The sequence below is a fragment of the Acinonyx jubatus genome, chromosome E1 (assembly GCF_027475565.1).
Source record: "Acinonyx jubatus isolate Ajub_Pintada_27869175 chromosome E1, VMU_Ajub_asm_v1.0, whole genome shotgun sequence".
In the NCBI taxonomy this organism is placed as follows: Eukaryota; Metazoa; Chordata; class Mammalia; order Carnivora; family Felidae; genus Acinonyx; species Acinonyx jubatus.
The window spans coordinates 453853-480102 of NC_069397.1; the positions used below are offsets into that span (position 1 = coordinate 453853).

A 26250-nucleotide genomic window follows, 5' to 3' on the forward strand; every position below is an offset into this window, starting at 1 on the left:
CGGCAGCCTCGTCCCCTCTGGGCCCCAGTCTCCCCGCTCTCGGGCCACTGTGGGGGTCCGGGAGGCACTTGGCAGGCGGGTGAGGCCTCCGCAGGGCCTGTGGGGCGATGCTTCTGTCTCTGTCTCCTTGGCCTCCTCTCTGGGGACACAGAGAGAGCTTCGTGTGATTTCCGGAATGCCCCATGCCCGAGCTGGGCCCTCTGCCCGTAGGTCCCCTTCCGTCTTCCCATCGTTATTTCTTAACCTGTAACGTTAGCTGAGCATTTTACGTGAAGAATCCTCAGAGGTGTTGTAATAACAAACCCAATTATTCCTGCTGCAAATGAGGAGACAGAAGTTCCGAAAATTAAGTGACTTGTCCCAGCAGCACGTGGCGGAGGCAGGTTCAAGCCCCTCGGACTCCAAAGCTGGTGGTCTTAGCGCCACGTCCTGTCGCCTCTGGAGACGCCGGTTCCTGCTGGACTTGAACATCTGCGCACCTCGCTGGGGGTGCTTCCTGGAGCACCGCGGGGCCCGGGAGGAGGCAGCAGTGCATGAGTGAATGCATGGGCCACACGGATTGTGATGCTGGCCTTCAGACTGGGCCCTGAAAGTCCCGCAGCAGCTTGAAAACATGGGACACGGGACTCACTTGTGTGTCTAGCGTTCAGTGGCTGTGTGTCCCTGGGCAAGCGAGTCCCTTTGTCAGAGAGCCCGAGGCCTCGCGTCCAGATGGTTGCACTGGGCCACGTGCCCTCCCAGGCTCCAGGGGATGGTCCTTCCTGCCTCGTCACCTCCGGGGCTGCTGGTGTCCCTTGGCTTGTGGCCACGTCCACAGTCTCCACAGCTGTGGTCACGTTGCCTTCTCCTGTTGTGTCTCACGTCTCCCTCTGCTTCCCTCTTATAGAGATGCTGGCGATTAAATGGAGGGCCTCGGTTAATGGGTGCTAATCTCCCCTTCTCAAGACCCTTAATGCAATCACCTTTGTAAAGGTTCCAGAGATTAGGGCATAGACATCTTGGGGGGCATTACTCAGCCTGCCACAGGGTAGGTAGAAGGTCCTGGTGTTGGGGTTCTGCATAGACCTCAGCTATTAACACACCCTCTGCGGTTAGGGTAGGCCCCACGGTGAGGGTGCGTCGAGGGAGGGAAGCTTCAGGACAAGGGTGCCGGCTTAGCCCCTGGGAGAACTTCCAACACGCAGAGCTGGCCCCTGTGGAAGGGGCTGTATGGTGGTAGTGAGCTTCCCGCCCCTCAGGGCATGTAAGTGGGAGTTGGACAGCTGCTTGCCAGGGCTATTGTACAGAGGGTCAGCATGGAACTTGCAGGACGTTAAGGACCCTCTTGGCTCTGAGAGTCCGATTCTGGGAAGGTCTTGTGGGTTGGGGGTAGCTTGGCGGCTGGGCCTGTCCTCTGGCCACACCTCCTGTGTGGGGGCCAGTGGAGGGCCCTGTCTGAATAATCAATCCTAAGTCTCAGGAAGGTCTCCAGAACCTTCCAGGGCCAGCTCAGACCCGGACTCCAAGGTAGACAGCATTCTTCCAGGATTCGGGGTCACTCGACTGGCCTGAGCCAGAACCTTGTGCAGCTTGTAGCCTGGGAAGGGTCGCTGGGCACCTTTAAGCTGCCTAAGGCCAACACGTGCTTCGTCAGGAGGCCCTGGCTGTGCCAGTGAGGGGCTGTGTGACCTGGGGCAGGTCCCTGCCCTCTCTGGGCCCTACACTCCCTCCTGTTCACCAAGGGGGTGGGGCAGGGGGATTAGCCCACCGTCCTCAGCCTGTGGGATGGATATTTCACAGAAGCTGTTTAGAGGAAAGGCGGTTTTGGGGAGACTCGGTTTGTCAGTAAGCACAGTCTCGCACCTGTCGTGTTGCATCTTGGCGAATGGTCATCACCCCGCCATACCAGAGGCCATCTGCGCACTTCTGGAAATGCTTGGGCCAGGAGGGGGTGCTGGCGGCGGGAGGGGGTGGGTGGGGCAGTGGTGCTCCAGGCCAGGGGGGCCGGAAGATGGGTGAGTCCGGAGAACCCACAGTCATTTGTGCAGAGGTGGGGGTGGAGAGAGAAGGGCGAGATGCCACACAGGCAGCAGGGGCCGGTCCGCAGAGCTGGCCCGAGGACAACGGGAGGCCACCGAGCGCTGGAGAGGCCCCGACTACATCCATGGTTCGTCTAGGTCAGCTTCCCTTGAACCCCTTTAAAAGGAGGCTGGGCGGGGGGGGCAGGTGGGCATTGAGATCCTGGCTCTGCTGCTGCATTAGCTGAGTGACCTTGCCTTATCCTTCCTCCACCTTGCCCCCTGTGGCTGTCTGCCCGGCAGTTCTGGGACTGTCTCTTGTACTCCAGGTTCTGTGTGCTAGCGTAGTCGGGAGATTAAGGTGCACCTGGTTTGTGTCCTCCAGGAATCAGCAGGCTAGTGAATGACCTTGATGGTAGAAACACAGAAGCAGGTCTGGGAACTGAAGGGAGTGAAGGAATCAGCAAGGGGACAGAGGAAGGCATCTCCAAAGAGGGGATCTTGTGATGGGTCTTGACGGATGAGTAGGAGTTCAGTAGGTGGGAAACCTAGTGAGGAGTGTCCGGATGTAGGAATAAAAGTATGAAGTGGGGACAAGAGCCCATCTGGGGGCAGAGGTTGGAGCTGGGGGATGGGGTTGAGGTCAGCCAGGGTCAGACCACAGAGGGCCACACGGGCTGCGATGAGTTGGCACAAAATCCAGTGGTGTCTGAGAGCTGGTGGGAGTTTTAGGCAGGGGTGGGCACTCTGTATTATTATTTTTTCAAACCTATATATTTTTAAAATTTTTTTCAACATTTATTTATTTTTGGGACAGAGAGAGACAGAGCATGAACGGGGGAGGAGCAGAGAGAGAGGGAGACACAGAATCGGAAACAGGCTCCAGGCTCCGAGCCATCAGCCCAGAGCCTGACGCGGGGCTTGAACTCACGGACCGCGAGATAGTGACCTGGCTGAAGTCGGATGCTTAACCGACTGCGCCACCCAGGCGCCCCATCAAACCTATATTTTAGAAAGCACCCTCTGGGGACCTGCTTGGAATTCGGTCTGAGGAACCCTTCCCCAGGCAGCAGGTGCAGGAGGGGGTCAGGTGTAGGGGAAGCGGGTCCGGGAGTAGGGACAGGGAGTGCAGTTAGGAGGGGCTGTTTGAGCAGTGAGGCCTGCTGGGCCAGCCACCCTGGTGGCCAGTGACCTCCCCAGGACGGGGCAGGAAGGAAAATGGAGGGAGGGGCCCTGAGGACCCAGGAGCATTGGTTAGGAGGGAGGGGAGGGGGCCCACAGTCACACTCCCCGCAGGTACCCGATCACGCACTCGGGGCAGGGGCTGAACCCCAGGACAGGGCTACCCCCACCTGGCCGAGTAACCCTGCTCTGCTCTTTCCCATCAGCCTGATTTTTGGGGCGCTGACTGTCGTGACTGGCATCATTGGAGTTGTCCTGGGAGCAGAGGCTTCCAGGAGGTACAAGAAAGTCAACCCTCGGGCCGAGCCCCTCCTCTGCGCCGGCAGCCTTCTGGTCGCAGCCCCTTGCCTCTACCTGGCTCTCATCCTGGCCCCGACCACGTTCCTGGCCTCCTATGTAAGTGAGTGCCCACTGGTGGTGTGGGTGGGTGCTGCTTGTTCGCGTGGGCCGACGCCGGGCCAGGTTTTACGTACATTATGTTTATCACTCCGTCCAGGGACAGCCTGCTATCCCCATTTTACAGATGCGTAACCTGAGGCTTGCCCTGAGTGGCACCGCTAGGGAGGAACAGAACTGGGGTTTGAGCCTGAGCCTTTCTGGCTCTGAGCTGCTGGTGAAGGCTTTGATGGGAGACGGTGGGACGCATTTGTTCCTCGGATGTGCTGTGAGAGCCAGGAGAGATGGGGTGACAGGTGAGGGGAGTGAAGCCCAGATTGGCCATGGCCCGTGCCGACGCCGCTGTGAAGGCAGCGATCTGATGCCCTCTCGTCTTCCGGGCTCTATTCCGTCATACCCCTCCGTGTGCCCCACCCCGTGGCCGTACCAGTGACGGGCTCTCGCCTGCCGGCCTTTGCTGTGCCCGTCCCTCGGCAGGGGCATGGTTCTCCCTTGAGCTCCTTCTGCAAGGCCCAGCTCAAACGCTGCATCTCCAGAAGCCTTTCCAGACCGTCCCATGCTCCTGTCAGAATTCACCGTTCCCGCTTGGGTTCCATGCACGTTTGGGTCCCTCGGGCACCGTGGTGTATGGGTGGGGCTGTATGCACACCCCCTGCTCCCCAAAGCCCCAGCCCTGATGGTCTCACCAGTGGGAAAGGGCCAGTGATTCTGGGAAGCTGGTGCCAGCCTAGCCCCAGCCAGATGGGATCCCCTCCCCTCCTCTCCCGTCCCAAGGCCCTGAGGACCCCACCGTGGACACAGCTGCCCCTGCACACGCAGGTGGGCTTCACCGAGCAGACTGAGACCAGAACTACCCACGCCCAGAGCCCACTGTCACACCCACGAACTGGAAAGTCAACACGTTGGTCCTGCTTCCAAATAGTGTCTGTCCAGGCCCAGATATTGCACTGGGGCGAGAGGGAGCTGCGGTCCGTTTGGTTCTCCTCGGTCCACTTCTGCCCTGGTCCCTGGCCCCGCTCCGGGCTGGGCAGGCGGGAAGGACGGCCTGAAATGGGGCACGTGGTAGGGTGCCCAGAGTGGGTTTTCCCGAGTGTCCGTGTCCTCCTGGTGCTAGATTCCAGATGCTGGCTGACCAGCACGGGTCGCTCTCTTGGGGGCACTTTTTGGAGCCCTGGCATTTGCAACATCCAATTATTGGTGCAGGTGACACTGTCACCTCCGTCTTCCAAGGCTTCCCTCCTCTCGGCTCAGCTGGTCCTGCTGGACCCACCACCGGGGCTCCCCTCTCGTGACCCTCAGGCCTGCCTCCTCTGCCTGGCGTCTGTCGGACCCTGGATGCCCTGGGGAGGAGCTCGGGGCCGGCATCCTCGTGCCCCTGGGTGACACGAAGGGGTGCCCCCACGGTGCCCTGTGTGAGCTCCACTCAGGCGGCCCCAGCACTCCGCTGGCTCGCGTCCTCTGTCTGTGGCTGGGTCGCTCGGAGCCCCTCGCGAGCTCTCCTACTCTTCAGGTTAACCCTCCCCAGCCCACGCCTGCGGCCTTCCCTCTCGAAGCCAGGGGGAGGGGGCCATACGGGGCCGTCATTTCTCTCCCCAGGTCCTGAGGGAGGGGATGGCGTGTCTCTGAAGGTCTGGGTGGGCTTCTGCCGAAATTCCCGGAGGACAGACAGGTCCTGTTAGCGCTGCTAACGGGGGGAAGGGCTTTCTCACCCCCACTTACAGATTGGGAGACCGAGGCCCGGAGACAGAACACAGATAGTGGGACAGACAGAGCCGAGAGCCAGCCCGTAGTCTGTGTCCTTCATGCCCTGCTGACCCTTGTCGCTCCCGTGGGGGAGGAACGGAGCCCGGCATACAGTAGGTGCTAACAAGTGCCTAGATGCTTACTGGCATCCGGGCCGAGGGAGCAGCTCCCTGAGCGGGGCCAGAGTCCCGGCTGCTGGGGCTCAGCGGGCCTGACCTTGCAGGCAGATGGAGGTCTGTCAAAGGCCGTCCCTGCATCGGCTGGGGCCCAGTCCCCTGCCAGCTCTGCTTCTGCCACCGTCCTGTTTGGCTCTGGGAGGCGGCTCCTTGGCTGTGTTTAGGGGACACAGCTGTCTCCCCCTCTGCAGCCTGGCACATCTCCAGGGCTGGATGGCTCGTGTAGAAGTGACATTGCGTCCCGGCTGACAGAGTCGGAGAAACTCTTCTCTGGGCCTGCCGCAGGGGTGAGGGGCTGTGGGCCGGATGGTGGGCAGGCCGGGGGCGCGTCCCTCCGATGCTGGGAGGCTGCTCCCTCCGTGACTCGTGTGTGGGCCTGGCGTGGGACCCAGCGGCACCAAGCCAGCCGCCAGGCTCCTGCCTTCCAGGAGCAGCGCGGAACTTTCCGGGCCTCCTGAGCAGAAGCCCTTCCATGGCTCCGTCTGTGCCTCTAACTGACGTTCCGGCTTGAGATTTGGGCCCTCTGCCTGGCACGGCTCCTGCCGTCTGTCTGTGGGACCGGTGCCAGGAGCCCCTTCCTGATCTGCTCACCTGCCCACTGCCAGAGACACCGCGGACCTTCCGGGGCCCCTGGCGTCTCTGGAACTGAGCCCAGCTCCTCTCGTGGGGCTCGAAGCCCCTCATGACTCCCTTGACCAGCCATGTCCCCTGCAGTGCTGACGCCAGGGCCCCTCCTGGTCCCCACGTCTGTCCGGCCAACCCTCCCTTGGCTCCCTCAGCACCCCTCCTTCCGTGGAGCCCTCCGGAATTGCTGGGCTCCACCTGCCCCCCACTCCCACCCTCCTGCTCTCTGTGAGGTCTTCCTTAGGCCACAGTTACTTATGCTCTGACCCCTGTCCCAGCCCAGGGGCCCAGGGGGTCCCACCTTCCTCAGCTCTCGGCCTGAAACACAGCACCAGGTACTGGGGGGGGGGAGGGTCACCGCTTGCTGAGTGGATGGCTGCATCACCAGCCACCCGAAACATTCATTTGTTTTTTCTATTAAATTTTTTAAAATGTTTATTTATTATTTTGACAGAAAGAGAGAGACAGAGTGCAAGCAGGGGAGGGGCAGAGAGAGAGGGAGACACAGAATCTGAAGCAGGCTCCAGGCTCTGATCTATCAGCACAGAGCCCGACGCGGGGCTCGAACCCACGAACCGTGAGATCGTGACCTGAGCTGAAGTCGGACGCTCAACCGACTGAGCCCCCCAGGCGCCCCAAATGTTTGTTTATTCCTGAGAGAGTGAGAATGAGTGGGGGAGGGGCAGAGAGTGGGTCCAGCTTTTGCGGAGGGTGGGGGGGTTTGCACTGAGGAGGGGGCATCTGGCTCCTGTTTTCTGCGTCTGTGGAGACGACCGTGTGGTTTGTCCTTCATCAAATCTGCTTCAGCGCACTGACTGCTGCGTGTTCACGAGGAATGTGGTCTTTGCGGTTTTGGCATCAGGATAACGGCCCCGAGGAACGTGTTGACAAGTGCTTCTTCCTCTCTGATTTTCTGGAAGAGTTTGGGAAGGACTTGTGTTCATTCATCTTTAGACATTTTTAGAATTCACCAGTGAAGCCATATGGTTCTGGGCTTTTTGTTGTGGGAAGTTTTCTGATCACTGACTCAATATTTACTTGTTATAGATCAGTTAAGGCTTTTGATTTCCTTTGATGTCATTTTTGATAGTTGGCGGCTTTCCGAGAATCTGTGCCTTTGTCTAGGTGTCTGGTTTGTTGGGGTATAGTTGTGCCTGGTATGCTCCCTTTTCCCCTCTCGGCTCCCTGAGGTTGGCAGGACGTGCCTCTTCCATTGCTGGTTTTGGGGACCCGAGTGTTCTGTGCTTTCCTCCTGGTCGGTGTCGCGAAAGCTTCATCCATTTTGCCGCCAGCTTTGTTGTATTGATTTTCTCTATTGTTCTTCTGTTATCGGCCCATGTTCGGTGGAATCAGTCCGGCTTCTGTGGTCATAGGCGTGGGTGGGGCTAGACCCCTGCCCCCATCCAGGTGACGCGGGGTGTGGGCTCGTGCTGCTGCCGTGGAGGCGGAAGAAGCGGGTGGATCCCAGGTACATCTCGGAGGAATTTCCCGATGAGTCCACGCGGGGTGTGAGAGAAGGAGGGGATGCGGAGGCCTCTGAGACACCAGCCTGTGCGGCCACCACCAGGGAGAGGACCCTGGCCAGGAGCTGTGGATTTGGGTGCGGTGCCTTTTCCATTGCTGGTTTTGGGGACCCAGGGTGCGATGACGGCAGGCCGGCATCCTGGGGGAGGGGGCTGTGGGGAGTTAGACGTGGAGTCTGGGGCCACGGGACACGTCACCCCTAAAACCTTAACGGGTGGGAGATGGCTGCGGCTCACCATGCAGGAGCATCATCAGGTTTGGGGGACGTTACAGGGTCAGCGTCTGAAACGATGTCCAAGGGACGCCTGGGGGGCTCAGTGGGTTAAGCGTCCAACTTCGGCTCAGGTCACGATCTCATGGTCTGTGAGTTCGAGCCCCGCGTCGGGCTCTGTGCCGACAGCTCGGAGCCTGGAGCTGCTTCGGATTCTGTGTCTCCCTCTCTCTCTGCCCATCCCCAGCTTGTGCTCTCTCTCTCTCTCTCTCTCTCTCTCCCAAAGATGAGTAAACATTAAAACAACAAGGAAACGATGTCCAAAGGCGACTGAGGAATTGACTTCTGTTCAAAATCTGGAGTCACTGTGTCTGCTCCGTCCAAATGGCTGTGTGTCCCTTGGCTGTGTGTCCCTTTCTCAGATCCCAGAAACCACATTGGTTCTTCCTGCACCACCTCTGCCATCCAGGGAGACCGATCTGACTTCCTGGGAAGGGCACGTGGAAATGCGGGCGTGTGTGCCCATGTGAGTGTGCTTTTCGGGGTGGATGTATGCGGGTCTGTGAATACGGGTGTGGACCCTTGTGCTTCCGCGTGTGCATCTCCGGGCACCTTCACGATCGGTCTGTGCATTGGTTGCGCGTACGTGTGTTCGGCCTGGACGTGCACGGACGCGTGTTCATTCTGTAGGAGCCCGGATGTGTGTCTGCCCTGGACGCGCACGATGTGTGGGGACGTGTCTGCGTGTGCCGTTTCGCGTACGGGTCTGTGCGTGAATGTGCACATCCACGTGTCTCAGGGCAGCGGATGACCGTGCGGACGTGTATGCACACGCGTGTCTGCACACACGCTGGGTGTAGCTCAGCGGAGAGGGATCCGGGGCGGCACTTTGTGCCGCCCCGCATCGCCTGAGGCTGGGACCAGCCTGTGCCGTGTGTTTCATGGCGGTGAGGTTTCCTGACCTTATGGCGTCTGGTCCGGGGCCTTCCCTGGGGAGCCCTGCTGCTGGACACCCACCTGCAGGCACCGAGGGTTCCATGCCTCCCTCCTTCCGGGTCCTTGGCAGGGGAAGTGGGCTTCTCAGCTGTTAATTAGGATCCAGACACTCACAGCAGGGCTTGGCACACACCCCCTTCCTTGGCCTCCTTCCCAGAGTCACTGCCCTTCAGAGGAGAAGGTCTGGTACTCAGCCGACGGACCGGACCGAGCCCAAGGCGGGGGCTCCAGCACTGCCGGCCCCGTGGCCGGAGGACATCCCCGGGGGGGGGGGGGGCTTTGTGGTCCCGATGGAGGGGTGGAGTCAGGGGAGGGGAGTGGGCAGGCATCGTGCCTCGAGGCATCAGGGAGATCTGGATGTTGTTTCTGCTTCTGCACTTGCTGTGTGAGCCGGGGTGAGACCCAGGCCTGGCCGAGCCCCGATTCTCTGTAACGCGGGGGCCTAGTGCTGGCCTCTTGGTTTCACCGAGGAGCCTTCTTTTGTGCCTGTTCTAGTTACTAGGGGAATGTGATGACACTCAGCGGTTTCGAGCAACAAAAATACTCATTTTGCGCATGAATTTGCAGTTTGGGCAGGTTGGGACTGGGGATAGCTTGTCTCTTCTGCTTGAGGGTAATTGGTCAGGATGGGGTGCTGGATGCCGGCCGTCGGCTGAGCCTCGGCTGGAGCTGGTGGCCGGACCGGCTGCTCGTGGCCTCTCCACGTGGCCGGGGCTTCCTCACAACGTGGTGGCCAGCCCCTGAGGACTAGCGTCCAGAGAGAGCCAGGTGACGCCGTATTGCTGTGTGTGCCCTACCCTCGAAAGTTACACAGCATCATCTTTCCTGCTTTGGGTTCTTTGCTCCAGTCACAACTGCTTGCCCAGAATTGAGGGGGGATTCGGTCTTTTATGGGGCTTTTGAGAAAGCACGTGGGGATACCACAGCGGCTGTTTTGGGCTCCTCCCCCACTGTGCTCTGGGTCCCGTTGACCACCAGCCGGGATCCCCTGGTCTGCCCTGTTCTTCTGGCCGCTCAGGTGAGAAACCCTGGGGTGGGGATTTCGCCCTTAAAGCCCTGCTGGGCTCCGAGGGGCAAGGCTGCTGGGAAGCGGGTCCCAGCCAGAACGGGCAGAGACCTTCAGTCACCTCACGGTGACTCCTCCTGTCACCCGAGCTCCTCCTTCCTGAGCTCTTCCTGCGTGCCGGCACCGTTTCAGACTCTGAGGATCCACCGTTGAACAGATCAGGCAGGATATGCGTGTGATATACGAACCCTGCAGAATAAATGATACGTTAGGTGGGGAGAATAACAGAGCAGGGAAAGCGACATGAGGAGGGGCCGGGGCAGGGCCAGGTGGTCAGCGAGGCCTTGCTGAGATGTGGTGAGGGAAGGAGCCGGGTGGACACGAGGTGCAGGGGAAGCCTGATGCAGGGGGAGCAGCCAGTGCAAACGCCCAGCGGGAGGCATGGCTGGTGCGTTTGGGCAAACATGGTGGAGCCAGGCCAGCCGGGGAGGAGCACGGGACGCGAGATCAGAGGCGACCCCCGTGGGTACAGGCTGCGTAGAGCCCTATCCGCGTAAGACCTTGGCTTCCAGCCTGAGCCAAGTGGGAAATCCTTCAGGCCCTCTGGCACAGGTGTGAAATGATCCGACTCGTGGCTTTGTATCAGTTACCTGCTGCTGTGTAACAAATCATCCCAAACAACGATGATTTATTGTTTCTTACGATTCAGCGGGTTGGCGGGTCCTGCCTGTGCCCACTCACGTGGCAGCCTGCACCCGGCAGACGGGGTGTCCACACTGGCCTCCTCACATCCGTCTATTCCTGGGTCCTCCTCCAAGTAGACTGCCTTCCCTCACGCCAGCCTCCAGGAAGGCACAAGGGGGAGGCGGCCAAGTCTCCCGAGGCCCAGGTCAGGAGCGGCCCTGCTGCCCTATCTTGCCCGCCAGAGCGAGGTACGGGCCAACCGGGTTCACCGTGGCCGTGCAGGGTGTGGGTGCCGAGATGCACGAGGATGTGGGGGCCACTTTGCCACCATCTTCCTCGTGGTTGAACGGGGTCTCTCTGGCTGTCGTGTTGTGAAAGGATAAGAAAGGACACAGAAACAGGGAAACCGGTTAGGAGGCTTCCTAAGAAGGGCACGGGCTGGTTTGGCTGGGACCAGGGTGGGGCGGGGCAAGTGGAGAAGTGGTCAGATTCTCGGTATGTTTTGGAAGTAGAACCAACAGGATTTCCTAGCGGGTCGGTATCAGGGCAGGGGCGGGAGGAGCCGGAATGACCCCAGGTTTCTGCTGGCCACCAGAGGCCGAGCTGCCATTCACTGACCCGGGAGACTGAGGGAGGTGTGGCCTTGTTTCGGACGGGTGGGTTAGGAATTTGATTTTAGACATGTTAAACTCAAGATGCCTCCTAGGACGTCAGCTGGAGACGTTGCGATTTGAGTCTGAAGCTCAGGAGAGAAGTGTTGGCGGTCGGGCAGAGCCGTGAGGCAGAGGGGGGTGGGCCAGGGGTGCGCGTGGACGGAGCGGGGGGGGGGGGGACCACGGCTGGACTCTAAGTACTTCCTGCTGCTTTGGTTATCTAATCAGGTGACGATCATTCCATGTGTGTCTCTCTATATATGTACACCCATTTATGTTTCTAGAAATATTCTTATTAAACTGAGGCCACATAGTCATGTAATTTTATTTTGTTTTACTTTTATTTATTTATTTAAAAATTTTTTTTTAATGTTTATTTATTTTTGAGGGAGAGAGACAGAGCATGAGCGGGGGAGGGGCAGAGAGAGAGAGGGAGACACAGAATCCAAAGCAGGTTCCGGGCTCTGAGCTGTCAGCACGGAGCCCGACATGGGGCTTGAACTCACGAACCCACAAGATCATGACCTGAGTCGAAGTTGGACGCTTAACCCACTGACCACCCAGGTGCCCCATAGTCATATAATTTTAAAACCAGGTGGATTGAGATGTGCCAGTCACCCCTTCAAAATGTACACTTCATTGGCCTTTTGTATATTCAGAACTGCACAATCGTCGCTATCAATATTGGAACATTTTCATCACCCCAAAAAGAATTTTTATGTCTGTTCATCAGTCTGTCCCATTTGCCCCCAACCTGCCTCCAGGCCAGCCGTGGGTAACCACTAATCCACTTCCTGTCTTTATACATTTGTTCATTCTGGATATTTCCTATAAATGGAATCCTACAATATGTCTAATACGTTTATATGAATTTACCTGAAGAACTTGAAGTGATTGTTTAAGTTCACATCAATTTTAAGATTTTGGACTTAACTGGTGAATCCGACCGTGGAAGGGAGCCCCTACCTTCTCGTACGCCCCCTTATTCTCTCCCCAGGCTCCTGGCGTGTGTGACTTTTCACTTTTGCTGGAGTTACACCCCCCACAGCCTGCTGTCCAAGCGTGACCCTCACCGTCGTCTGGGAGGGGTCCCAGATGGGATGGGCTCAGCACCCACCAACTGTCTGTTCACGGGGACCCTCCGTTCCTGGTCTTTGTTCGGGTTCAGCCCCTACCTGGGTGGTTTCTGGGGTCAAGTAATTTGTGCCTAGAGAGACCGTGTGTCTTCTGTCTGCCCATCTGTGGGGCCATCTTCCCTTTGATTCTTCACCTGAACATCATCTAACTGGGTCTAAGACTCTCGGGTCACGTGTTACTTCCCTGTAGCTTTGCGTTTGCTCTGTTGTCTTTTTGCCACAAATATTGCCGTGGAGAATAAAGTTTGCCTCACATTCAAAAAAACCCTGAATGCTGACTCACTGTTTCCACCTGGATGCCTGGAGATTTCATTATTTATTCTTGAAATTCACGGCTCAACCAGTGTATTAGTTATCCTGTGTCGTGAAGCAAATCATCCCCAAACATAGTAGTTCAAGATAACACACGTGTACGGTCTGGCCCAGCTGGGTCCTCCACAGGCCGCGGTGGGTGTTGGCCGGGTCCGTGGTTTCATCTGAAGGCCCGACTGGGCAGGGACCCACCCCCAGCTCACCAAGTGCTTGTTGGCTTCACTCGGATGCGGGGGCATTGCAGGCTGAGGACCTCAGCCCCTCGCCGCTGTTGCTTGCTGCGTGGGCCCCTTTCATCCAGCAGCTCATGCCTTCAAGCGTGTGGGCTGGGAAGGCGCTAGCTGGGTCTGTCGATGATCCGTCTCGTTCCCTCTCGTTCCTTCTGTGCCGAGCCTGGGCCTGGACCTGGGTGGCTCTGCGCCGATGCTGAACTTGCCCTGACCCCGCGTGGTGGTTCTGCCCTCGCTCTCCAGCCTTCCCTGGGGACATTCTCCCCTCAAAGGGGCTACAGTCTGAAGTCTGTGCTTTGAGTTTTCTGTCACCTGAGAGGCTTGCAGGCCTCTGTCAGGTGGCGAGGAGACTTTGTGAGCCTCCCTGGGCTGGCTGTCCTCTGGGCGTGTGGAAAGTCTCCCTCATGTGCGTGGCCCTCCTTCTACTTAACTTATTGGCCTCAAGTGGATTCAGGACTGGGTCATTGTTTGCTTTTCTCCACTTTCCCCCGATTCTCCCAGCATCTTCCCCTCTGGTTCTCAGGAGCGGGAACAAGGGACCCCTACTCAGCTGACTTTCCTCTAGATACGGGGGCTTGTGGGGGGTGGTGAGGTGAGAAGTTCCATACTCTGCTCCAGATTGTCTGTATCTTCCCTTGGCTGCCGGTATGGAACATTGATCTCCTTAGGTTTTGTTCTTTTCTTTGAGGAAGAACAACTTTTTTCTGAGTTATTACTTTTTACTTTTGGGAGGAAGGAAAGTCTGTGACACAGTTTGACCCTCTCTGTCTTTACACAGAAGTTGCCCCAGATGATGTTTAAGGCCCCTTCCAGCCCAAACTAGATCATCTGGCCCCATGAGAGCCAGCTTTCCTGTCACCAAGGCCTTCACATCCGGGAGTGGACACCACCCTCCCCAGCCTTGAAGATTCCTGAGCAAGGACCAGGGTTAGACGTGTCTGCCCCACCACCGCCCATGGCGGGGGCCCACAAGGAGGCGGGCAGGGACAGCAAGGACGTGTGCCCACCATAGCTGTGGTCAGGGGCAGCTAAGGATTCTGGGGTGGCCATGCCACCTGCTCTCTGGCCCCTGCGGGGGCCAGATGTGCTGGGCAGACACCCCGGTTCTGGGGGCTCTCCCCTTTTCCCCTCGCACCTTTTGCTGGAGTAACCGGCGCCCCTGGGGGAGGCCCACCTGCCCTTCCCCTCAGGGCCACGCGTCCCTGGACCCAGCAGGCGTCTCCTGCTGGGTGGGAAGCAGCGTCCACCCGGGGAGGCCACGGTCTGCCGAATCACCCTGGAGGATGTCGGAGCTCCGAGGCCTCACCTGCCCGCTGGGCTGCAGCGAGCCCTGGGGAGCCGAGTGGTGCCCTCGTGCCCGAAGCCAGTCCCTGCAATTACCACTTGGCAGGCCCAGGGGCGACGTGTGCCAGCGGCGTGGCAGCTTGCTGGAGGCCCGTCTGTGCCCGGGGCCTGTCCTGACTGGCTCAGGCTCACTAGGCACGGACGGAGTTGATCCGAGAAAGGGCAGCATGGCGGCTGGGCTCTGCCCCGGTCCTCTGAGCCCACGGGGATTCCTCCCTTCCCTTTCTGGCGAGGCCCAGAATCCAGTCTTTGCGTCTCAGAGCCCAGTAACCGGCCCTCCCTGCCACGGGGCTGCTGTTCCGTCCTTACCGTCTCCTTCCCCAAGCCCACCTGTGTGTGCACGTCCACGTGCGCGTGTGTGCACGAGCAGGGGGGCGTCGGCGTGCCTGTATGCATGTGCACGTGTGTGTGCACAACTTGCTGTCCGTGTTGGGAGACCGCAAGGACACAGGTGTGCGTGCTCGTTCACCCCGGCACGCCTGTCCCAGCACGTAGGCCACTGTTTGGCGGGTGCTTTTACCGCACGTGGTGTCGCCTCCAGAGTCATCCCTGCTCGCGGCACATGCGTGTACTTGTGGTGAGTGTGTGTGTGTCCCAGGTTACGAGCGTCTATGTAAGCGTGCACGTGTGTGGGTCTGTGTATGTGAGTGCGTGTGCACGTGTCTCAGCGTGCGCGTGCGTCTCTGACCGGGGGTGACTAACGCTGGGGATATTCACCACCGCTGCCCCAGCTCGAGGGGGAAATCCTCCTGAGTCTGAAATGGAAGCGGCCAGAGGCCGAGGGGCTCCTGGTTTCTCAGGCTCCGGGCAGCGTTCCCAGGCCCTCTCGCCCGGGGAACTAAGTCAGCGTGCAGGGAAGCCAGCACAGGCGCAAAGGGGACGAGGGCAGGGTCCGATTTCCCTTTTGGAAGTCCCCTCCAGGGCTGGCGTTGGGAGGGATGGTGGGGCCTGGGAAACTGCTGAGGAGGAGAGGACGGGAGGACTGGGCAGGGCTGAGGGGCGTTGAGGATGCAGGAGCCCCACGGCCCCATGTCCTGCTCGAGTGACAGGGTACAGCAGGCTTTCCCAGAGGAGAGGGAGCTGCTGGGGGCCGGTCTGTGCTGGGGCCTGTCCTGCCGGCTCGGCCATGCTGGGTGACAGGGGCCGGAGGAGAGAACCAGCTCGAGCTGGGGGACTCGGCCCGCTGAGAGGCACAGGAGGGTGTCTGGGTGGTGCCTGGGGCTGCAGGGCTGGGGCGCCCACGGAGCAGGGCTCTGAATGGCCGGTGCCTCCTCCTGCTGGCTTGGCCTCAAACCAGGGCCCTTTCGGGCTGGTTGTTGACCTGTGGAGCCGGGGTCTGATGTAGTCACGGGAGCCTCTGAGCTCTCAAAGTTTGCACTCAGCCTGCTGGGGACACAGAAGCACAGGCCGGGGGTGCCGGAGGCACCTGGGCCCTCACCACGCGGTACCGGGGAGACCCAGGCCCAGAGGGCGGTGACCTCCGGGGTGGCCGGGCAGGACAGGGCGGGGCAGGGCGGGCCGGCCCTCCTGGAGCCTGGGGAGGCCGGTAATTACAGGGTGAGGAAGAAGCCAGCCTCTCCCTGCCCGGCCTTCGCCCCTCGAGGATTTCCAGGTGTGTCTCAGGAAACCTGGCATCCCGGGGCGGCCTGTGGCCGCGGCCTCCCTCTGCGGGCTCTATTTTGGGGTCGGGATCCACCCTGCCGCAGCCGGAGGAAGGAGAATGTATTTCCGTGTGTCGTGTGGCTGTGGGGGAGCAGGGGAGAGACACGGCCGGCCGTCGTGCAGGATGTGAGGAGGGCACCGCCTCCCAGGTGGAGGCCCAGAACGAGAAGCAGAGGGGAGGGCGTGAGAGCGCCCTGGGCTTTCATGTGGCCCCACAGGCCGGGTTGGCAAGACTGTCAGAGGCTGGAATGCGGGTCTGCGGCCCGGACCCGCCCCCGGGGACTTCCTGATTCCCACCAGGCCCAGCCCCAGGACCCGGGAGGGGGGGATCTGCTCTGCCGGCACAGCTCCCCAGGCCGGGGTGGAGGCCAGGCCAGGCGGTGGGTGCAGCCCAGCTTCTTGCCTCCCTGGGGGGCTCCTCCGCAGATCCTGCCTCCCCCCTGCTCGCAACGCCACCTCCCCCCAGGCCCTCCCCATCCTGGCCTTTCCTCCGACTTCCTCTGCCAGCCTCGACCTGCACAGGGCCAGCGCAGGGGTGAGGGGTTCACCTGAAGGAGGCTTGATGTGTGAGGCGGGCCTGGGGACGGGCCACACGAAGTGGCTGAGGGCGTGGGTGGATGTCGCGAGAGCGGACGCGCCCGGTACGTGGCAGGTGACCGGGCTCCCTCACTTCCTCTGCCCTGACTGTCACGGGCCTTTGGGGACCAGGGCCTGGGCCGCCCCAGCACAGTCCCGTGACTCCAGGAATGACTAATTCCACTCCAGCATAAGCTCCTGGAAGCTCTGAGAAATGCCTTTTTTCCCCTTCTTGCCGCTTCATTAAACTCTTCCTGAGCAAGGGGAATGAGGATTGTCCCAGTCCTCTGCAGAGGCAGGGACTCAGGTTGCTGGGTGGGGCAGGCCCACAGTGGCCCCTGGTCCCCGGCAGACAGTGGGGCAGGGAGGGGGGCACACAGAGTTAAACCAGCCCCACAGGTATCGGGGAAGGGGGTGGGCTGCTGGCCAGGGCCCAGGAGTCACGCTCCAGGCTGGCTTTGCCCTGGGCCAGCCGGTGACCTCTGGGAAACCTTGGCCCTGCCCCTGGCTCGGCCTTGCTGGCCTCCCCTGTGCTGCTCAAGGGGCCTGGGAAGGAGGTAGCCTGGGAGGGGCTGTAGATGGGGTGCCCGGGCCAGGCAGGTGGGCTGGCCCACTGTGTGTCCCTTATCAGCGTATGCAGGCCTTAGGGGAACACAGGAGGGGTGAGCAAACTATTCAGTCCCTGGGCCTCTCTCCTCTCCAGTCTGTTTTCCCAGCTTTCAAGTGGCCCAGAAGTCCTGGCTGCCTCTTCCTGGGGCCCCACAGGGGACCTCAGCAGCTGGGCCTGGGGGCCGTCCATCAGGGAGCAGGCTGTTCCCAGGCCCGGGGCCTGGCGCTCTCCTCTGGGTCATGGCCGCCAGCCCGCCCAGACGGGAATGTCTGCCCACCCTGGAGGCTGCTGGAACCGAAGACGCAGCTCAGGCCTCGCCTCCCCCAGCAGATCTGATGGTGCCCTTCTCTGTGCGGCCTCGGTCTCTCTCTGCAGGCGGGAAGAGACCAGGCAGGGAGGGTCGGTGACCAGGGTCCTTGTCCACAGGTGCTCCTGGCCCTCGGGGAGCTGCTTCTGTCCTGCAACTGGGCGGTGGTTGCTGACATCCTGCTGGTAGGTGTGGGGCTGGGTCTCTGCTGTCCGGTGGCCTGGAAGCTGGGAGGGGCTTCAGAGACCATGGGGCAGGGGACTGAAGTCATTGGACAGTTTCCTTGGACGGGGCCTTCCTGACACTCTCAAACATATCCTTCGACCATTGGCTGCATTTTGCAGATGAGCCAACGGAGGCTCAGAGAAGGCAGGTACCCGGGCCAAAGTCGCCCAGCATGCAGAGGCACCGAGCCAGGACAGGGGCCTAGGCTTTTTTGATGCCTCCCCTCCCTCTTTCCTGACTGTACTTGTCCACAAGCAGGCTCTGGGTGTGTGGACGGGGATGTGGGACTTCAGGGTTACAGCCACAAGCCAGGTGGGCCCAGGCTGCCTCGGCTCCCATGTCACGGTCTGCGAGGCCAGGGGCCGGCTCAGGCTAAAGTGAGGCCCGACCACGTGACTCCACTACATCCAGAGTCCTGCGTGGCCGTCCCTGAGCCTCACGCTCTCTGCCCAGCCTCCCTGCCTCCCTCCGGGAGCCATCACGAGAGCACTTGGAACACTGGTGAGCTGTGCCCTTGTGGGACCCAGACCTGGGGACCCCTACGAGCCCTCCTGCCCCCTGAAAGCCTGGCATAGTCCAACACCGTGCACAGGGGAGCCCAGGAGCCTGGCGACAGGTTGACAGCTGTCCTGTGGTGACCAGGTGCCGGGCCTGGTCCCTGGACGCAGGAGACGCCTAGCTTTCAGCCCCACTCCTGCCGCTTACTAGCTGTGTGTGTCATGGGCAAGTCATTCCGTGTGTCCGAGCCTCAGTTTCCCCGTGTGCACAGTGGGGTGAAAAACTCTGAAATACTCGTGGTTACTGTGAGGGCGAACGAGGCGACCGAGGGAAGCTCTGGCAGGATGCTGGCCGGGGCTCCACAGAGCCCTCTCCACCTTCTCGAGTCCTGTGCCCTCCACGCGACTTCGAGGGGGCTGTGGGGAGGCACGATCATTTAACGAGCCCACGAGGCCTGCTCACACATGGCCTAGATGGTCTGCACCCCCGCCACGGCCCAGGCTCAGCAGGTGTAGCCTGTGCTGCCCTTTGACTCCCGGGGCGGATCAGCTTCAGGGCTGGTGGTCGTTTCTGCCCCTCCCTCCAGCCCAGACTCGGCCACAGAGAGGATGAACGGCCCTGGGCCTCAGTCTCCTTGTCCCGCCTGGCAGGCAGAGCGGGGCAGGGGCGGCCAAACCCTCGTAAATGTCTTCTTCGGGGGGTGGCCCACTTTCAGGCACCGGGAGCCTGACTACCCCCCACCCCGACATCTGGGCGTTCGGGTGGAGCTGAAACCCGCCCCCCAGGGCACTGTCCCTTTCCACATGGCAGCCGCAGATGTGTGAGGGCCGTGCCCGGGGCACCCCAGTGTCTGTGTTTGCAGGAATGATTAACCTGGCCGAGCCAGGCTCTTTGTGGCACTGTGTGTGTGTGTGTGTGTGTGTGTGTGTGTGTGTGTGTGTGTGTTGGGGGCAGGGGAGGGGCGACAGGGCCAGCCAGCCGTGGCTTTGACCCAGCTGGGGCTCTGCTGGGAGCCGGCTGGGGCTGCCCTGGGGGCTGTGCTAGGTGTGACCTGGGGCTCCCTCTGTTCCTCCCCTGGCTTGGAGACCTCCGGCCCCAAAGCTTAGCAAGTCTCTGCACCCCAGGAGACTTTCCTGGCCCCCTTCCCTGCTTCCCACCTTCCTGAAACCCTTAGTGAAGGATTGACGTTAGACAGTCAGTGGCCAAAGCTGGGCCAACTTTGCTGACTTTGGAGCTCAGTCCCCGACAGGGAAAGTAGGGGCTCCGGGAGGGAGTGGTCTTGGGCCACATGCAGGTGGGGAGCAGGCTGTGAGTGACAGGGTGCGTGTAGCAAGGCGTGGGCATGGGTGGTGACAGGGGCTGGAGGGCAGGGAGGAGGGGAGGGAGGTAGGGGGGGTGGGAGGGAGGGACAGAGGCAGGGGGAACGCAGGGGAGAAGGCAGGGAGGGAGGCAGGCAGGAAGGAAGGGAGGGAGGGAGGGAGCTGGAAGGTAGCTGAAAGCTGCTGATGCTTTTCCAGAGGTGAGACAGGAGCACCCCCAGGGGCAGGCAGGGCAGGGTGGTGGAGACGGGTCCAGGCCCAGCGGGGTGAGCTCTGGGTAGGGAGGGCACGGAGGTCCCATCTGCTGGCAGGTGCTGGCTCCTGAGGCCCAAGGAGGCCCCGGGGACCGGGACCGAGGAGGCCCGTATCCCTGCTGGCATCCCGCACCTGCCTGTTCCTGGGGGTCAGTGTGGGCTCCCCGGCCCCATGTCAGTTCCGCTGAGGGACGGTGCTCTCTCTGACCCTCTTATCTACACGACAACCCAGAGGCCGGGGAAGACACCTCAGCAGCTGTGTGGTCCAGGGGCTCTCAGACCTCAGTGAGCGTGAGAACCAGGTGTGGGGGACGTTTTGTCCTCAGAGTCTGGTTCAGTGGGTCCATGCTGGGGTCCAGGCTGTGCCTTTCTAACGGACGTCCCCCGTGGTGCCCATAGGCTCCTCAGAGCGCCCTGGGAGAACACTGGTCTAACGTGCCCGGCTCCCCAGGCTGTGAACCCCTGCGGGACTCTGACTGGCACAGTCGGTCCCTTGATCCCAAGCCCCTGGACGGGAAGCTCACCCCCTGGCCCCAGACACGCCTCCAGCACCCCCGCCCTGCCCAGAGGGTCCTGCTCCCCTGGATCTGGTCTGCCCAGCCTGTGTCCGCCCCCGTCCCCAGGCTGAGCTCCCCCTGCTGATGGCACCTCCAGCTCCCTCCCCAGCCTTCTGTCCGTGTGGGCCCCACGGGGGTACCTGCCCCTGGCAGCAGGGAGTCGGGCAGAAATGGAACTCCCCGCCTCTTCCTCCGCGGTCCTGGAACCCAGCCGCCAGGCGCACCCCCCACCTCCTCAGCAGATTTCTCCCACCCCCTCGAGGGTTATCTCCCTCCTGTTCTTCTGGGCCCTTGTCTCAATGCTTCCCTGCTCTGCCCACCCATCTGTCTCACCCTCCCCAGCGAGTCTGGGGTGAGGGCCGAGGGGGGATGCAGGAGGCAGGCGGCCAGGGAGTTTGCACCTGATGGTTGCCGCTCAGACTTTCTGTGGGCCCTTGGCTGGTGCTGGTTATGTCCCAGGCTGGAAACGGAACAGCTCTTCTCCGAGAAGGGAAAGTCAGAAACAGAGGCGCTTTGTCTCAGAATAGAGTGAGCAGTTTTAGGAAGCCAAAGCCTGTAACGTCTAAAATTACCTGCTGGGCTCTCCAGCTGTGGGCAGGGCCAGCTTTGGCCCCCCCACATGGAGGCAGCAGGACCCGGAACGGGCAGGGGACCGACCTGTCTTGGTCTGGGCCCAGCAGCTCCTGGGGGGTGTGGGAAGGACCAGCTGTCTGGACCTTACTCTGAGGGTCCAAGCAGCCGGCAAGGACTTTTCCAGACATGCGGGGCCCACCCTCTAGGAGTCACCTGCCTGTCCCCCCAGAGCCACCCGTGGGTAATCACATAATTACAGGCAAGGGGGGAAGCACTCCCTGAAGGTGCAAAGCCACGGTCAGCTCCTTCTCTGGCCCGTCGGCAGGTCCCAGTCAGGGTTAGAGGTTCAGCCTCTCTCGCCACCTGGACAGAGTGTCAGTGTCAGTGACCGGGGGCAGCCAGTTGTCACCCACTCCTGCTGCCTGGCCCTGCCTGCCCGTCCTGTGGCTCCAGGCGCTGGGCCCCTGCCTCACACCTCTGCTCACTCTGTTTCCCGCCTGGGACGCCCTTCCCTGCTCTCTCTGCCAGTTGCCCACGTGCAGGGCTGCGTGAGCTTGCCCTCCTCGTCCTTCCGTGTTTCCAAGTGTCCCATAGCAGACACTGCTGGACAGGCTCCTCCCTGCTCCTAACAGCCAAGTGGTCAAAGGTCAGATCCCGGAGGCTCAAATGCCTGTCCTGCTGTTTCCTGGCGGGGTGACCGCGGACAGGTTACTTCCCTTCCTGCGGAGAGTTTCCTCATCTGGGACCCGTGGATGACGATCATACCTCACTCGTGGGGTGGTTGAGTGGATCTGTAAAATGTATACATGAGATGCATAAAATGCATGCACGAGGCACTCAATAAATGCTAATTGTTATCCTCTGCTAGGTGTCGGGGATGGGGCTCTGGGGTGGGGAGCTCCCCTTTAGGACTGTGTGACCGCCTGGCCTCTGCTTGGACCCCTTCTCCTGCTCCTCCCCTCCACTCCCCTGCTGCAACCCTGGCTTCTGGCTGGGTTTGTCTTGGGACTGGTCTTCCAGATGGTTCTACTGGACTCGTTTGCTTGGCAGACTTTCGCGTAGTCTGCTCTGGGCCTGGCACCCTGCTGTAATCCAGGAACCTCCAGAGAACTCCGACAGGGGCTTTGCCGTCCAGACGACGTAGGGGTGTGTGTTGGGGGGGACGAAGGGGGAACCTTCCAGCGTGGGGGCTGTGTGTTCAGTTAGGGGCGCGCTCGGGGGCTGTGGGAGCTCAGGGCAGGCCTCTGACCTCTGGGAGCTCAGTCCCGAGGGACCGGTGGAGATGCTCCAGCTGGACCCGAGCGGGGAGGGCCTGGCAGGCAGAGGCCACACCACCTTCAAGTGTCTGGAAACCCTCTGCCTCCTGGGGCCAATGGGCACTATTTCAGTCTGACGTCCCCATGAAGCCTCCAGGTACCAGAGGAAGAATGGCCACGAGCACATCCCTCCAGCAGCTCCAGTTATCATCCCCGTGTGGCGATGGGGAGACTGAGGCACAGAAAGGCACAGTGACTTGCCTGAAGGCACACAGCCAGCGAGTGGGATTGGAACCCAGACATTCCTGACTTCGGAATTCACGCTCTTAATCCCCCACCCCCCTCCATGGGGTCGCGGGGGTCTCTCCAGCCACGCTGTCTGCCACTGTGTGTCCACCCAGTGGGGCTCGAACTTCCCGAGAGAGGGGCTGAGCCCTTGGTGCCACTGAACCCAGCGCCCACACACACAGACACCCGGCCGTGCGTCCTCTCCCAGCCAGGCCGGCCCGCCTCCTGGGCCCTGAGCTGGGACACCCCGGCCCCGTCACCATGAGTCAGAGCCAGGCCTGGTCCCTGCCCCGTCCAAGAACAAACCCTCGAGAGCAGGCTTCATCGGGGGCCTCGGCGCCCCCATCCCTCGGAGGGGCCTGACGTCCTAGTGCTGGGGCTTTGCTGACCCCCTTCCTTCCCACTTGCTCGGCCAGCCCAGCTGCACTCCAGGCAGGTCCTTGGCAGGGGGGGACCAGAGGCACCCACACTCTGCCCTTGCTTGGGGGCTGCCCTGGTGTCCTGTGTTTTGCAGTCCGTGGTGGTGCCCAGGTGCCGGGGGACAGCAGAGGCTTTGCAGATCACAGTGGGCCACATCCTGGGGGATGCCAGCAGCCCTTACCTTACTGGACTGGTGAGGAGTGGCTTCTCGGTGGGCGTGGTGGAGGGGAGGGGTGGCTCCTCGGTGGGCGTGGCGGGTGGGGGGGAACCACCAAGGCCGGCAGGCCGGCCTCTCTCTGCGGGTGTCCAGCACCCCGAGGGCTGGGCGCCCAGACTCCTACCTGCAGGCCGGCCTCTCTCTGCAGGTGTCCAGCACCCTGAGGGCCGGGCGCCCAGACTCCTACCTGCAGGCCTTCCTCAGCCTCCAGCAGAGTTTCCTGTGCTGTGCATTTGTCATTGCCCTGGGCGGGGGCTGCTTCCTGCTGACGGCGCTGCGCCTGGAGTGGGACCAGGCCCGGGCCCGGGCGCCTGGCACAGGTACCCTGTCCTGCACACCGATCACCTACGCCAGGAGTGGGGCTGGGCTCCCGGGGGCAAGCCGCGCTGGCCGCCCCCTGAGCCGGCTGATTTGTTTGTTTTTTAATTTGCTCATTCGTTCATTACGCCCCTGCCATGTGCCAGACGTAGGGGGGAAACACGGAGTCCAAGCCCTCGTGCAGCTGAGGCTCTAGAAGGTGGAGCCAGACAGGAAGCGCAAGAGAGAGACTGTTCGGGGTGGTCAGTGCCGCAGGGAAGCTCCAAGTAGGCGAGTGGGGGAGAGAGAGAGACACGTGGGGGCAAGTTGAAACTGTTGTCGTCAGGGTCCCCACTGCACAGGTGACACTGACACTGAAGCAAAGGGTTGGGGTGGGGCAGCGAGCCCTGCAGCTATCTGGAGGATGGATCGGCCAGTGCAAAGGTCCCGAGGTGGGAATGTAGCTGACGTGTTTGAGGCCTGGCAAGGAGGCCAGTGTGGCTGGGGCAGGAACACAGGGGACAGGGGTGGGGACAAAGGTGGCAGAAAGGAGGCCAGAGCCGGCAATTGAGGGCCTTGTAGGGCCCGTGGCCTTAGCTCTGAGACAGAGCCACTGTGTCGTTGCCACAGACGGACCCCGAGGTGTCTTACTCACCGTGCAGAAGAGAACAGACTGGAGGGTCGGCAGAGAGGTCACGGGAGGCCCTGCCATCACCGGGGAAAGCAGTGGGGCCAGGACCCTGGTGGTGGCACTGAAGTTTGGGGGAAGGGTCGCATCTGGAGTTCATTTTGCCAGCGGAAGCTGGGCCTGGGCCTCCTTGAGGGCTGACTGAGCGTCCTTCCTCCCGCAGGGACCCCGGACAGCGAGGACACGGAGAGGCGAGCCCTGCTTTCTGGCGCGGGCGCCGCCACAGAGGACCCCTGAGGCCCCCGCCCTCCTGCCTGCCTCCCTGCACCCCTCCCGCTGGCCGCTGTAGCATCAGGGCCCTGTCCCCCTCTGGCTGTGGCTCAGGGCCCCCAGCCGAGCTGCACCTGTCATTTCTTCCCTCCCAGCCAGAGAGCTGGCAGGGCCTGTGGCGGGAATTGAGCTGTCAGCGCCTTCGGCGGGAGGCCTGGGCCTGCGCCCGCCCAGCCCCGGGTCCTCAGCCCGGTTGGTTGCCTGTGGGCCCCGATTAAAAGTGGATTTCAGGCCTTTTACGAGCGTGTTCTTTACAGCCTCAAGGTGTCTCTGCTGGGAGGGGGTGGAGAGGAAGCCCTGGCCGGGGGTGCAGGGCTGCAGGGCAAGGGTCCCTAGGCATCCCCACCCCGGACGTCTCACTCTGACCCAGGCCCCCCACTCTGCAGGTCAGGAGGGCACAAGACCCCCTGGCCTGAGTCACCCTCTGAACAAAAGGCCGGGCTTTGCACTCTGGTGCCGATGTGGCTTCAAGCCTCCCCGAGGAGGAGGGCTGGGGTCGCGCACAGACTCCACTGCCCTGCAGCCACAGTGGGGGTGTCCGCACCCTGGCCCCCCACCCCCCACGGCTCATGCTCTGACCCCAGCACAGCCCGCAGGGAAGGCTGGCTCTGTAGGACTTGCACTCACCCTGGGTTCAGAGCAGCTGGGCGCAGGGGGCCCTGCGGGAGGCCGCCAGCTTCCAGGTGGGCAGCAGTGGGGGGGACATGTTCTCTCTGCCCCACCAGCACGAGCTCCTCTCCCCCTCCCCTGGTCCTGCCGGGCCCGCCTCCCATCAGACTCACACTCACCTCCCTCCCTCCCTGCGTCCCTGTGCTGTCCTCCCTGTCCTCCTGTTGGATGGACAAGCCCCAGGAGCTGGGCTCTCCAGCTTAGCCCACACCTGTCCCCCTCTTCAGCCCTTCGTCAGGAGTGCCCACCACCAAGCTGGCCAGCCCCTCCACCCACCATTTGACACCTGAAGCTCATGAAACAGACTGTCCCTGAAATTATTTTTAAAAAGCCTACTTGGCAAGGGACCTGTACCCCATTACAGCAAATGCCGGGGTTCCCACACCCCGAGCCATTCTAGACACCAGAGAACGGCTGGTTCTGCTGCCCCTCCACTCCTTTCCGACCCCACGTACCCGGAAAGAGTATCAGGGTCCACGGGCTAAGGGTTCGGTCCTACGAGACTGCCCACCGCCCACCCCGCCCCACCGGAGGGGCCAAGTGCAAGGCCAGGCTGTCGGCCGTACTTCTGACTCACCGGCTATGGGTCAGGGGTCCCCACGGCCCCCTCCTCGGGTCCTGCCGTCCGCTGGGGCGGCCTCCAGAACCCGGGGAAACACCGCACTCCCTGCCTCACCAGCTTCTTGTCAAAGTTCTCTGAGCCCCGTCCTCTGGGGTTTTCCTGGAGGCTTCGCCGAACCGCACGGCTCGTCGAGTCATTGGCCACCGGCGACCGACCGGACCTCCCGCCCCTCGTGGGTCCCCAGAGGTCAGGGGGTGGGACTGGAGGTGCCAGCCTCTGGTCCCGTGCGGCCTGCTCCTGGCCACGCCCCAACTTGGGTGGGGTCCAGATGCCACCTCATTAACAAACAAAAGGCATCTTGAGGGCTCTCTGGCATTTAGGAAATTCCAGAGGTTTTAGGAGCTCTGAGCGGGAAACAGGATGAAGACCAAACATGTATTTCCTGTTGTAGGTCACAGGATCCCCTTGTTTTCTCCTGAGAAGGAGGCTCCTGGTCTGTGTGGGAGCCAGGATGCCATGGCCCCCCTTGGGGCCCTGCTGTGTTTAAGAGGGGCGTCGAATGTGGCTTTTCCAGCCCACACTTGTGTGATTCTCACTGGCTGGGTCTGGACCCACAGATGCCCTGCTCTCGGGTCTGAACCTTCCTCCCTGCAGCCCTGAGAAGGCCCCCTGTGAGGCTCCATTCCCCAAACACAGGCAAGGGCTTCCCATGAGTCAGAACAGCCACCTGCCCCCTCACCAGCCCAGAGTCCAGCGGCTGGGGGGAAAGGTCAGAGGTCAGAGACCAC

At 61.5% G+C, this 26250-nt stretch overlaps 1 protein-coding gene across 8 annotated transcripts in view; it reads left to right on the top strand.

Annotated features, from left to right (window-relative positions):
• The window catches only part of SPNS3 (SPNS lysolipid transporter 3, sphingosine-1-phosphate (putative)), a 36280-nt gene extending 11046 nt beyond the window's left edge, over nt 1-25234 (top strand). For 4 of the 8 annotated variants that reach the window (XM_053212735.1, XM_053212736.1, XM_053212733.1 and 1 more), the window contains 4 exons: nt 3386-3575; nt 17489-17554; nt 22854-22952; nt 23125-24267. In XM_053212735.1, coding sequence (XP_053068710.1) covers nt 3386-3575; nt 17489-17554; nt 22854-22952; nt 23125-23490 — 721 coding nt within the window. In that variant the 3' untranslated portion in view covers nt 23491-24267. Of the gene's footprint in view, nt 1-3385; nt 3576-17488; nt 17555-22853; nt 22953-23124 lie in introns of all 8 variants that reach the window. The other 4 variants (XM_027047287.2, XM_027047289.2, XM_027047286.2 and 1 more) reach the window with 4 other exon arrangements.
• Nucleotides 25235-26250: the final 1016 nt, after the last annotated feature.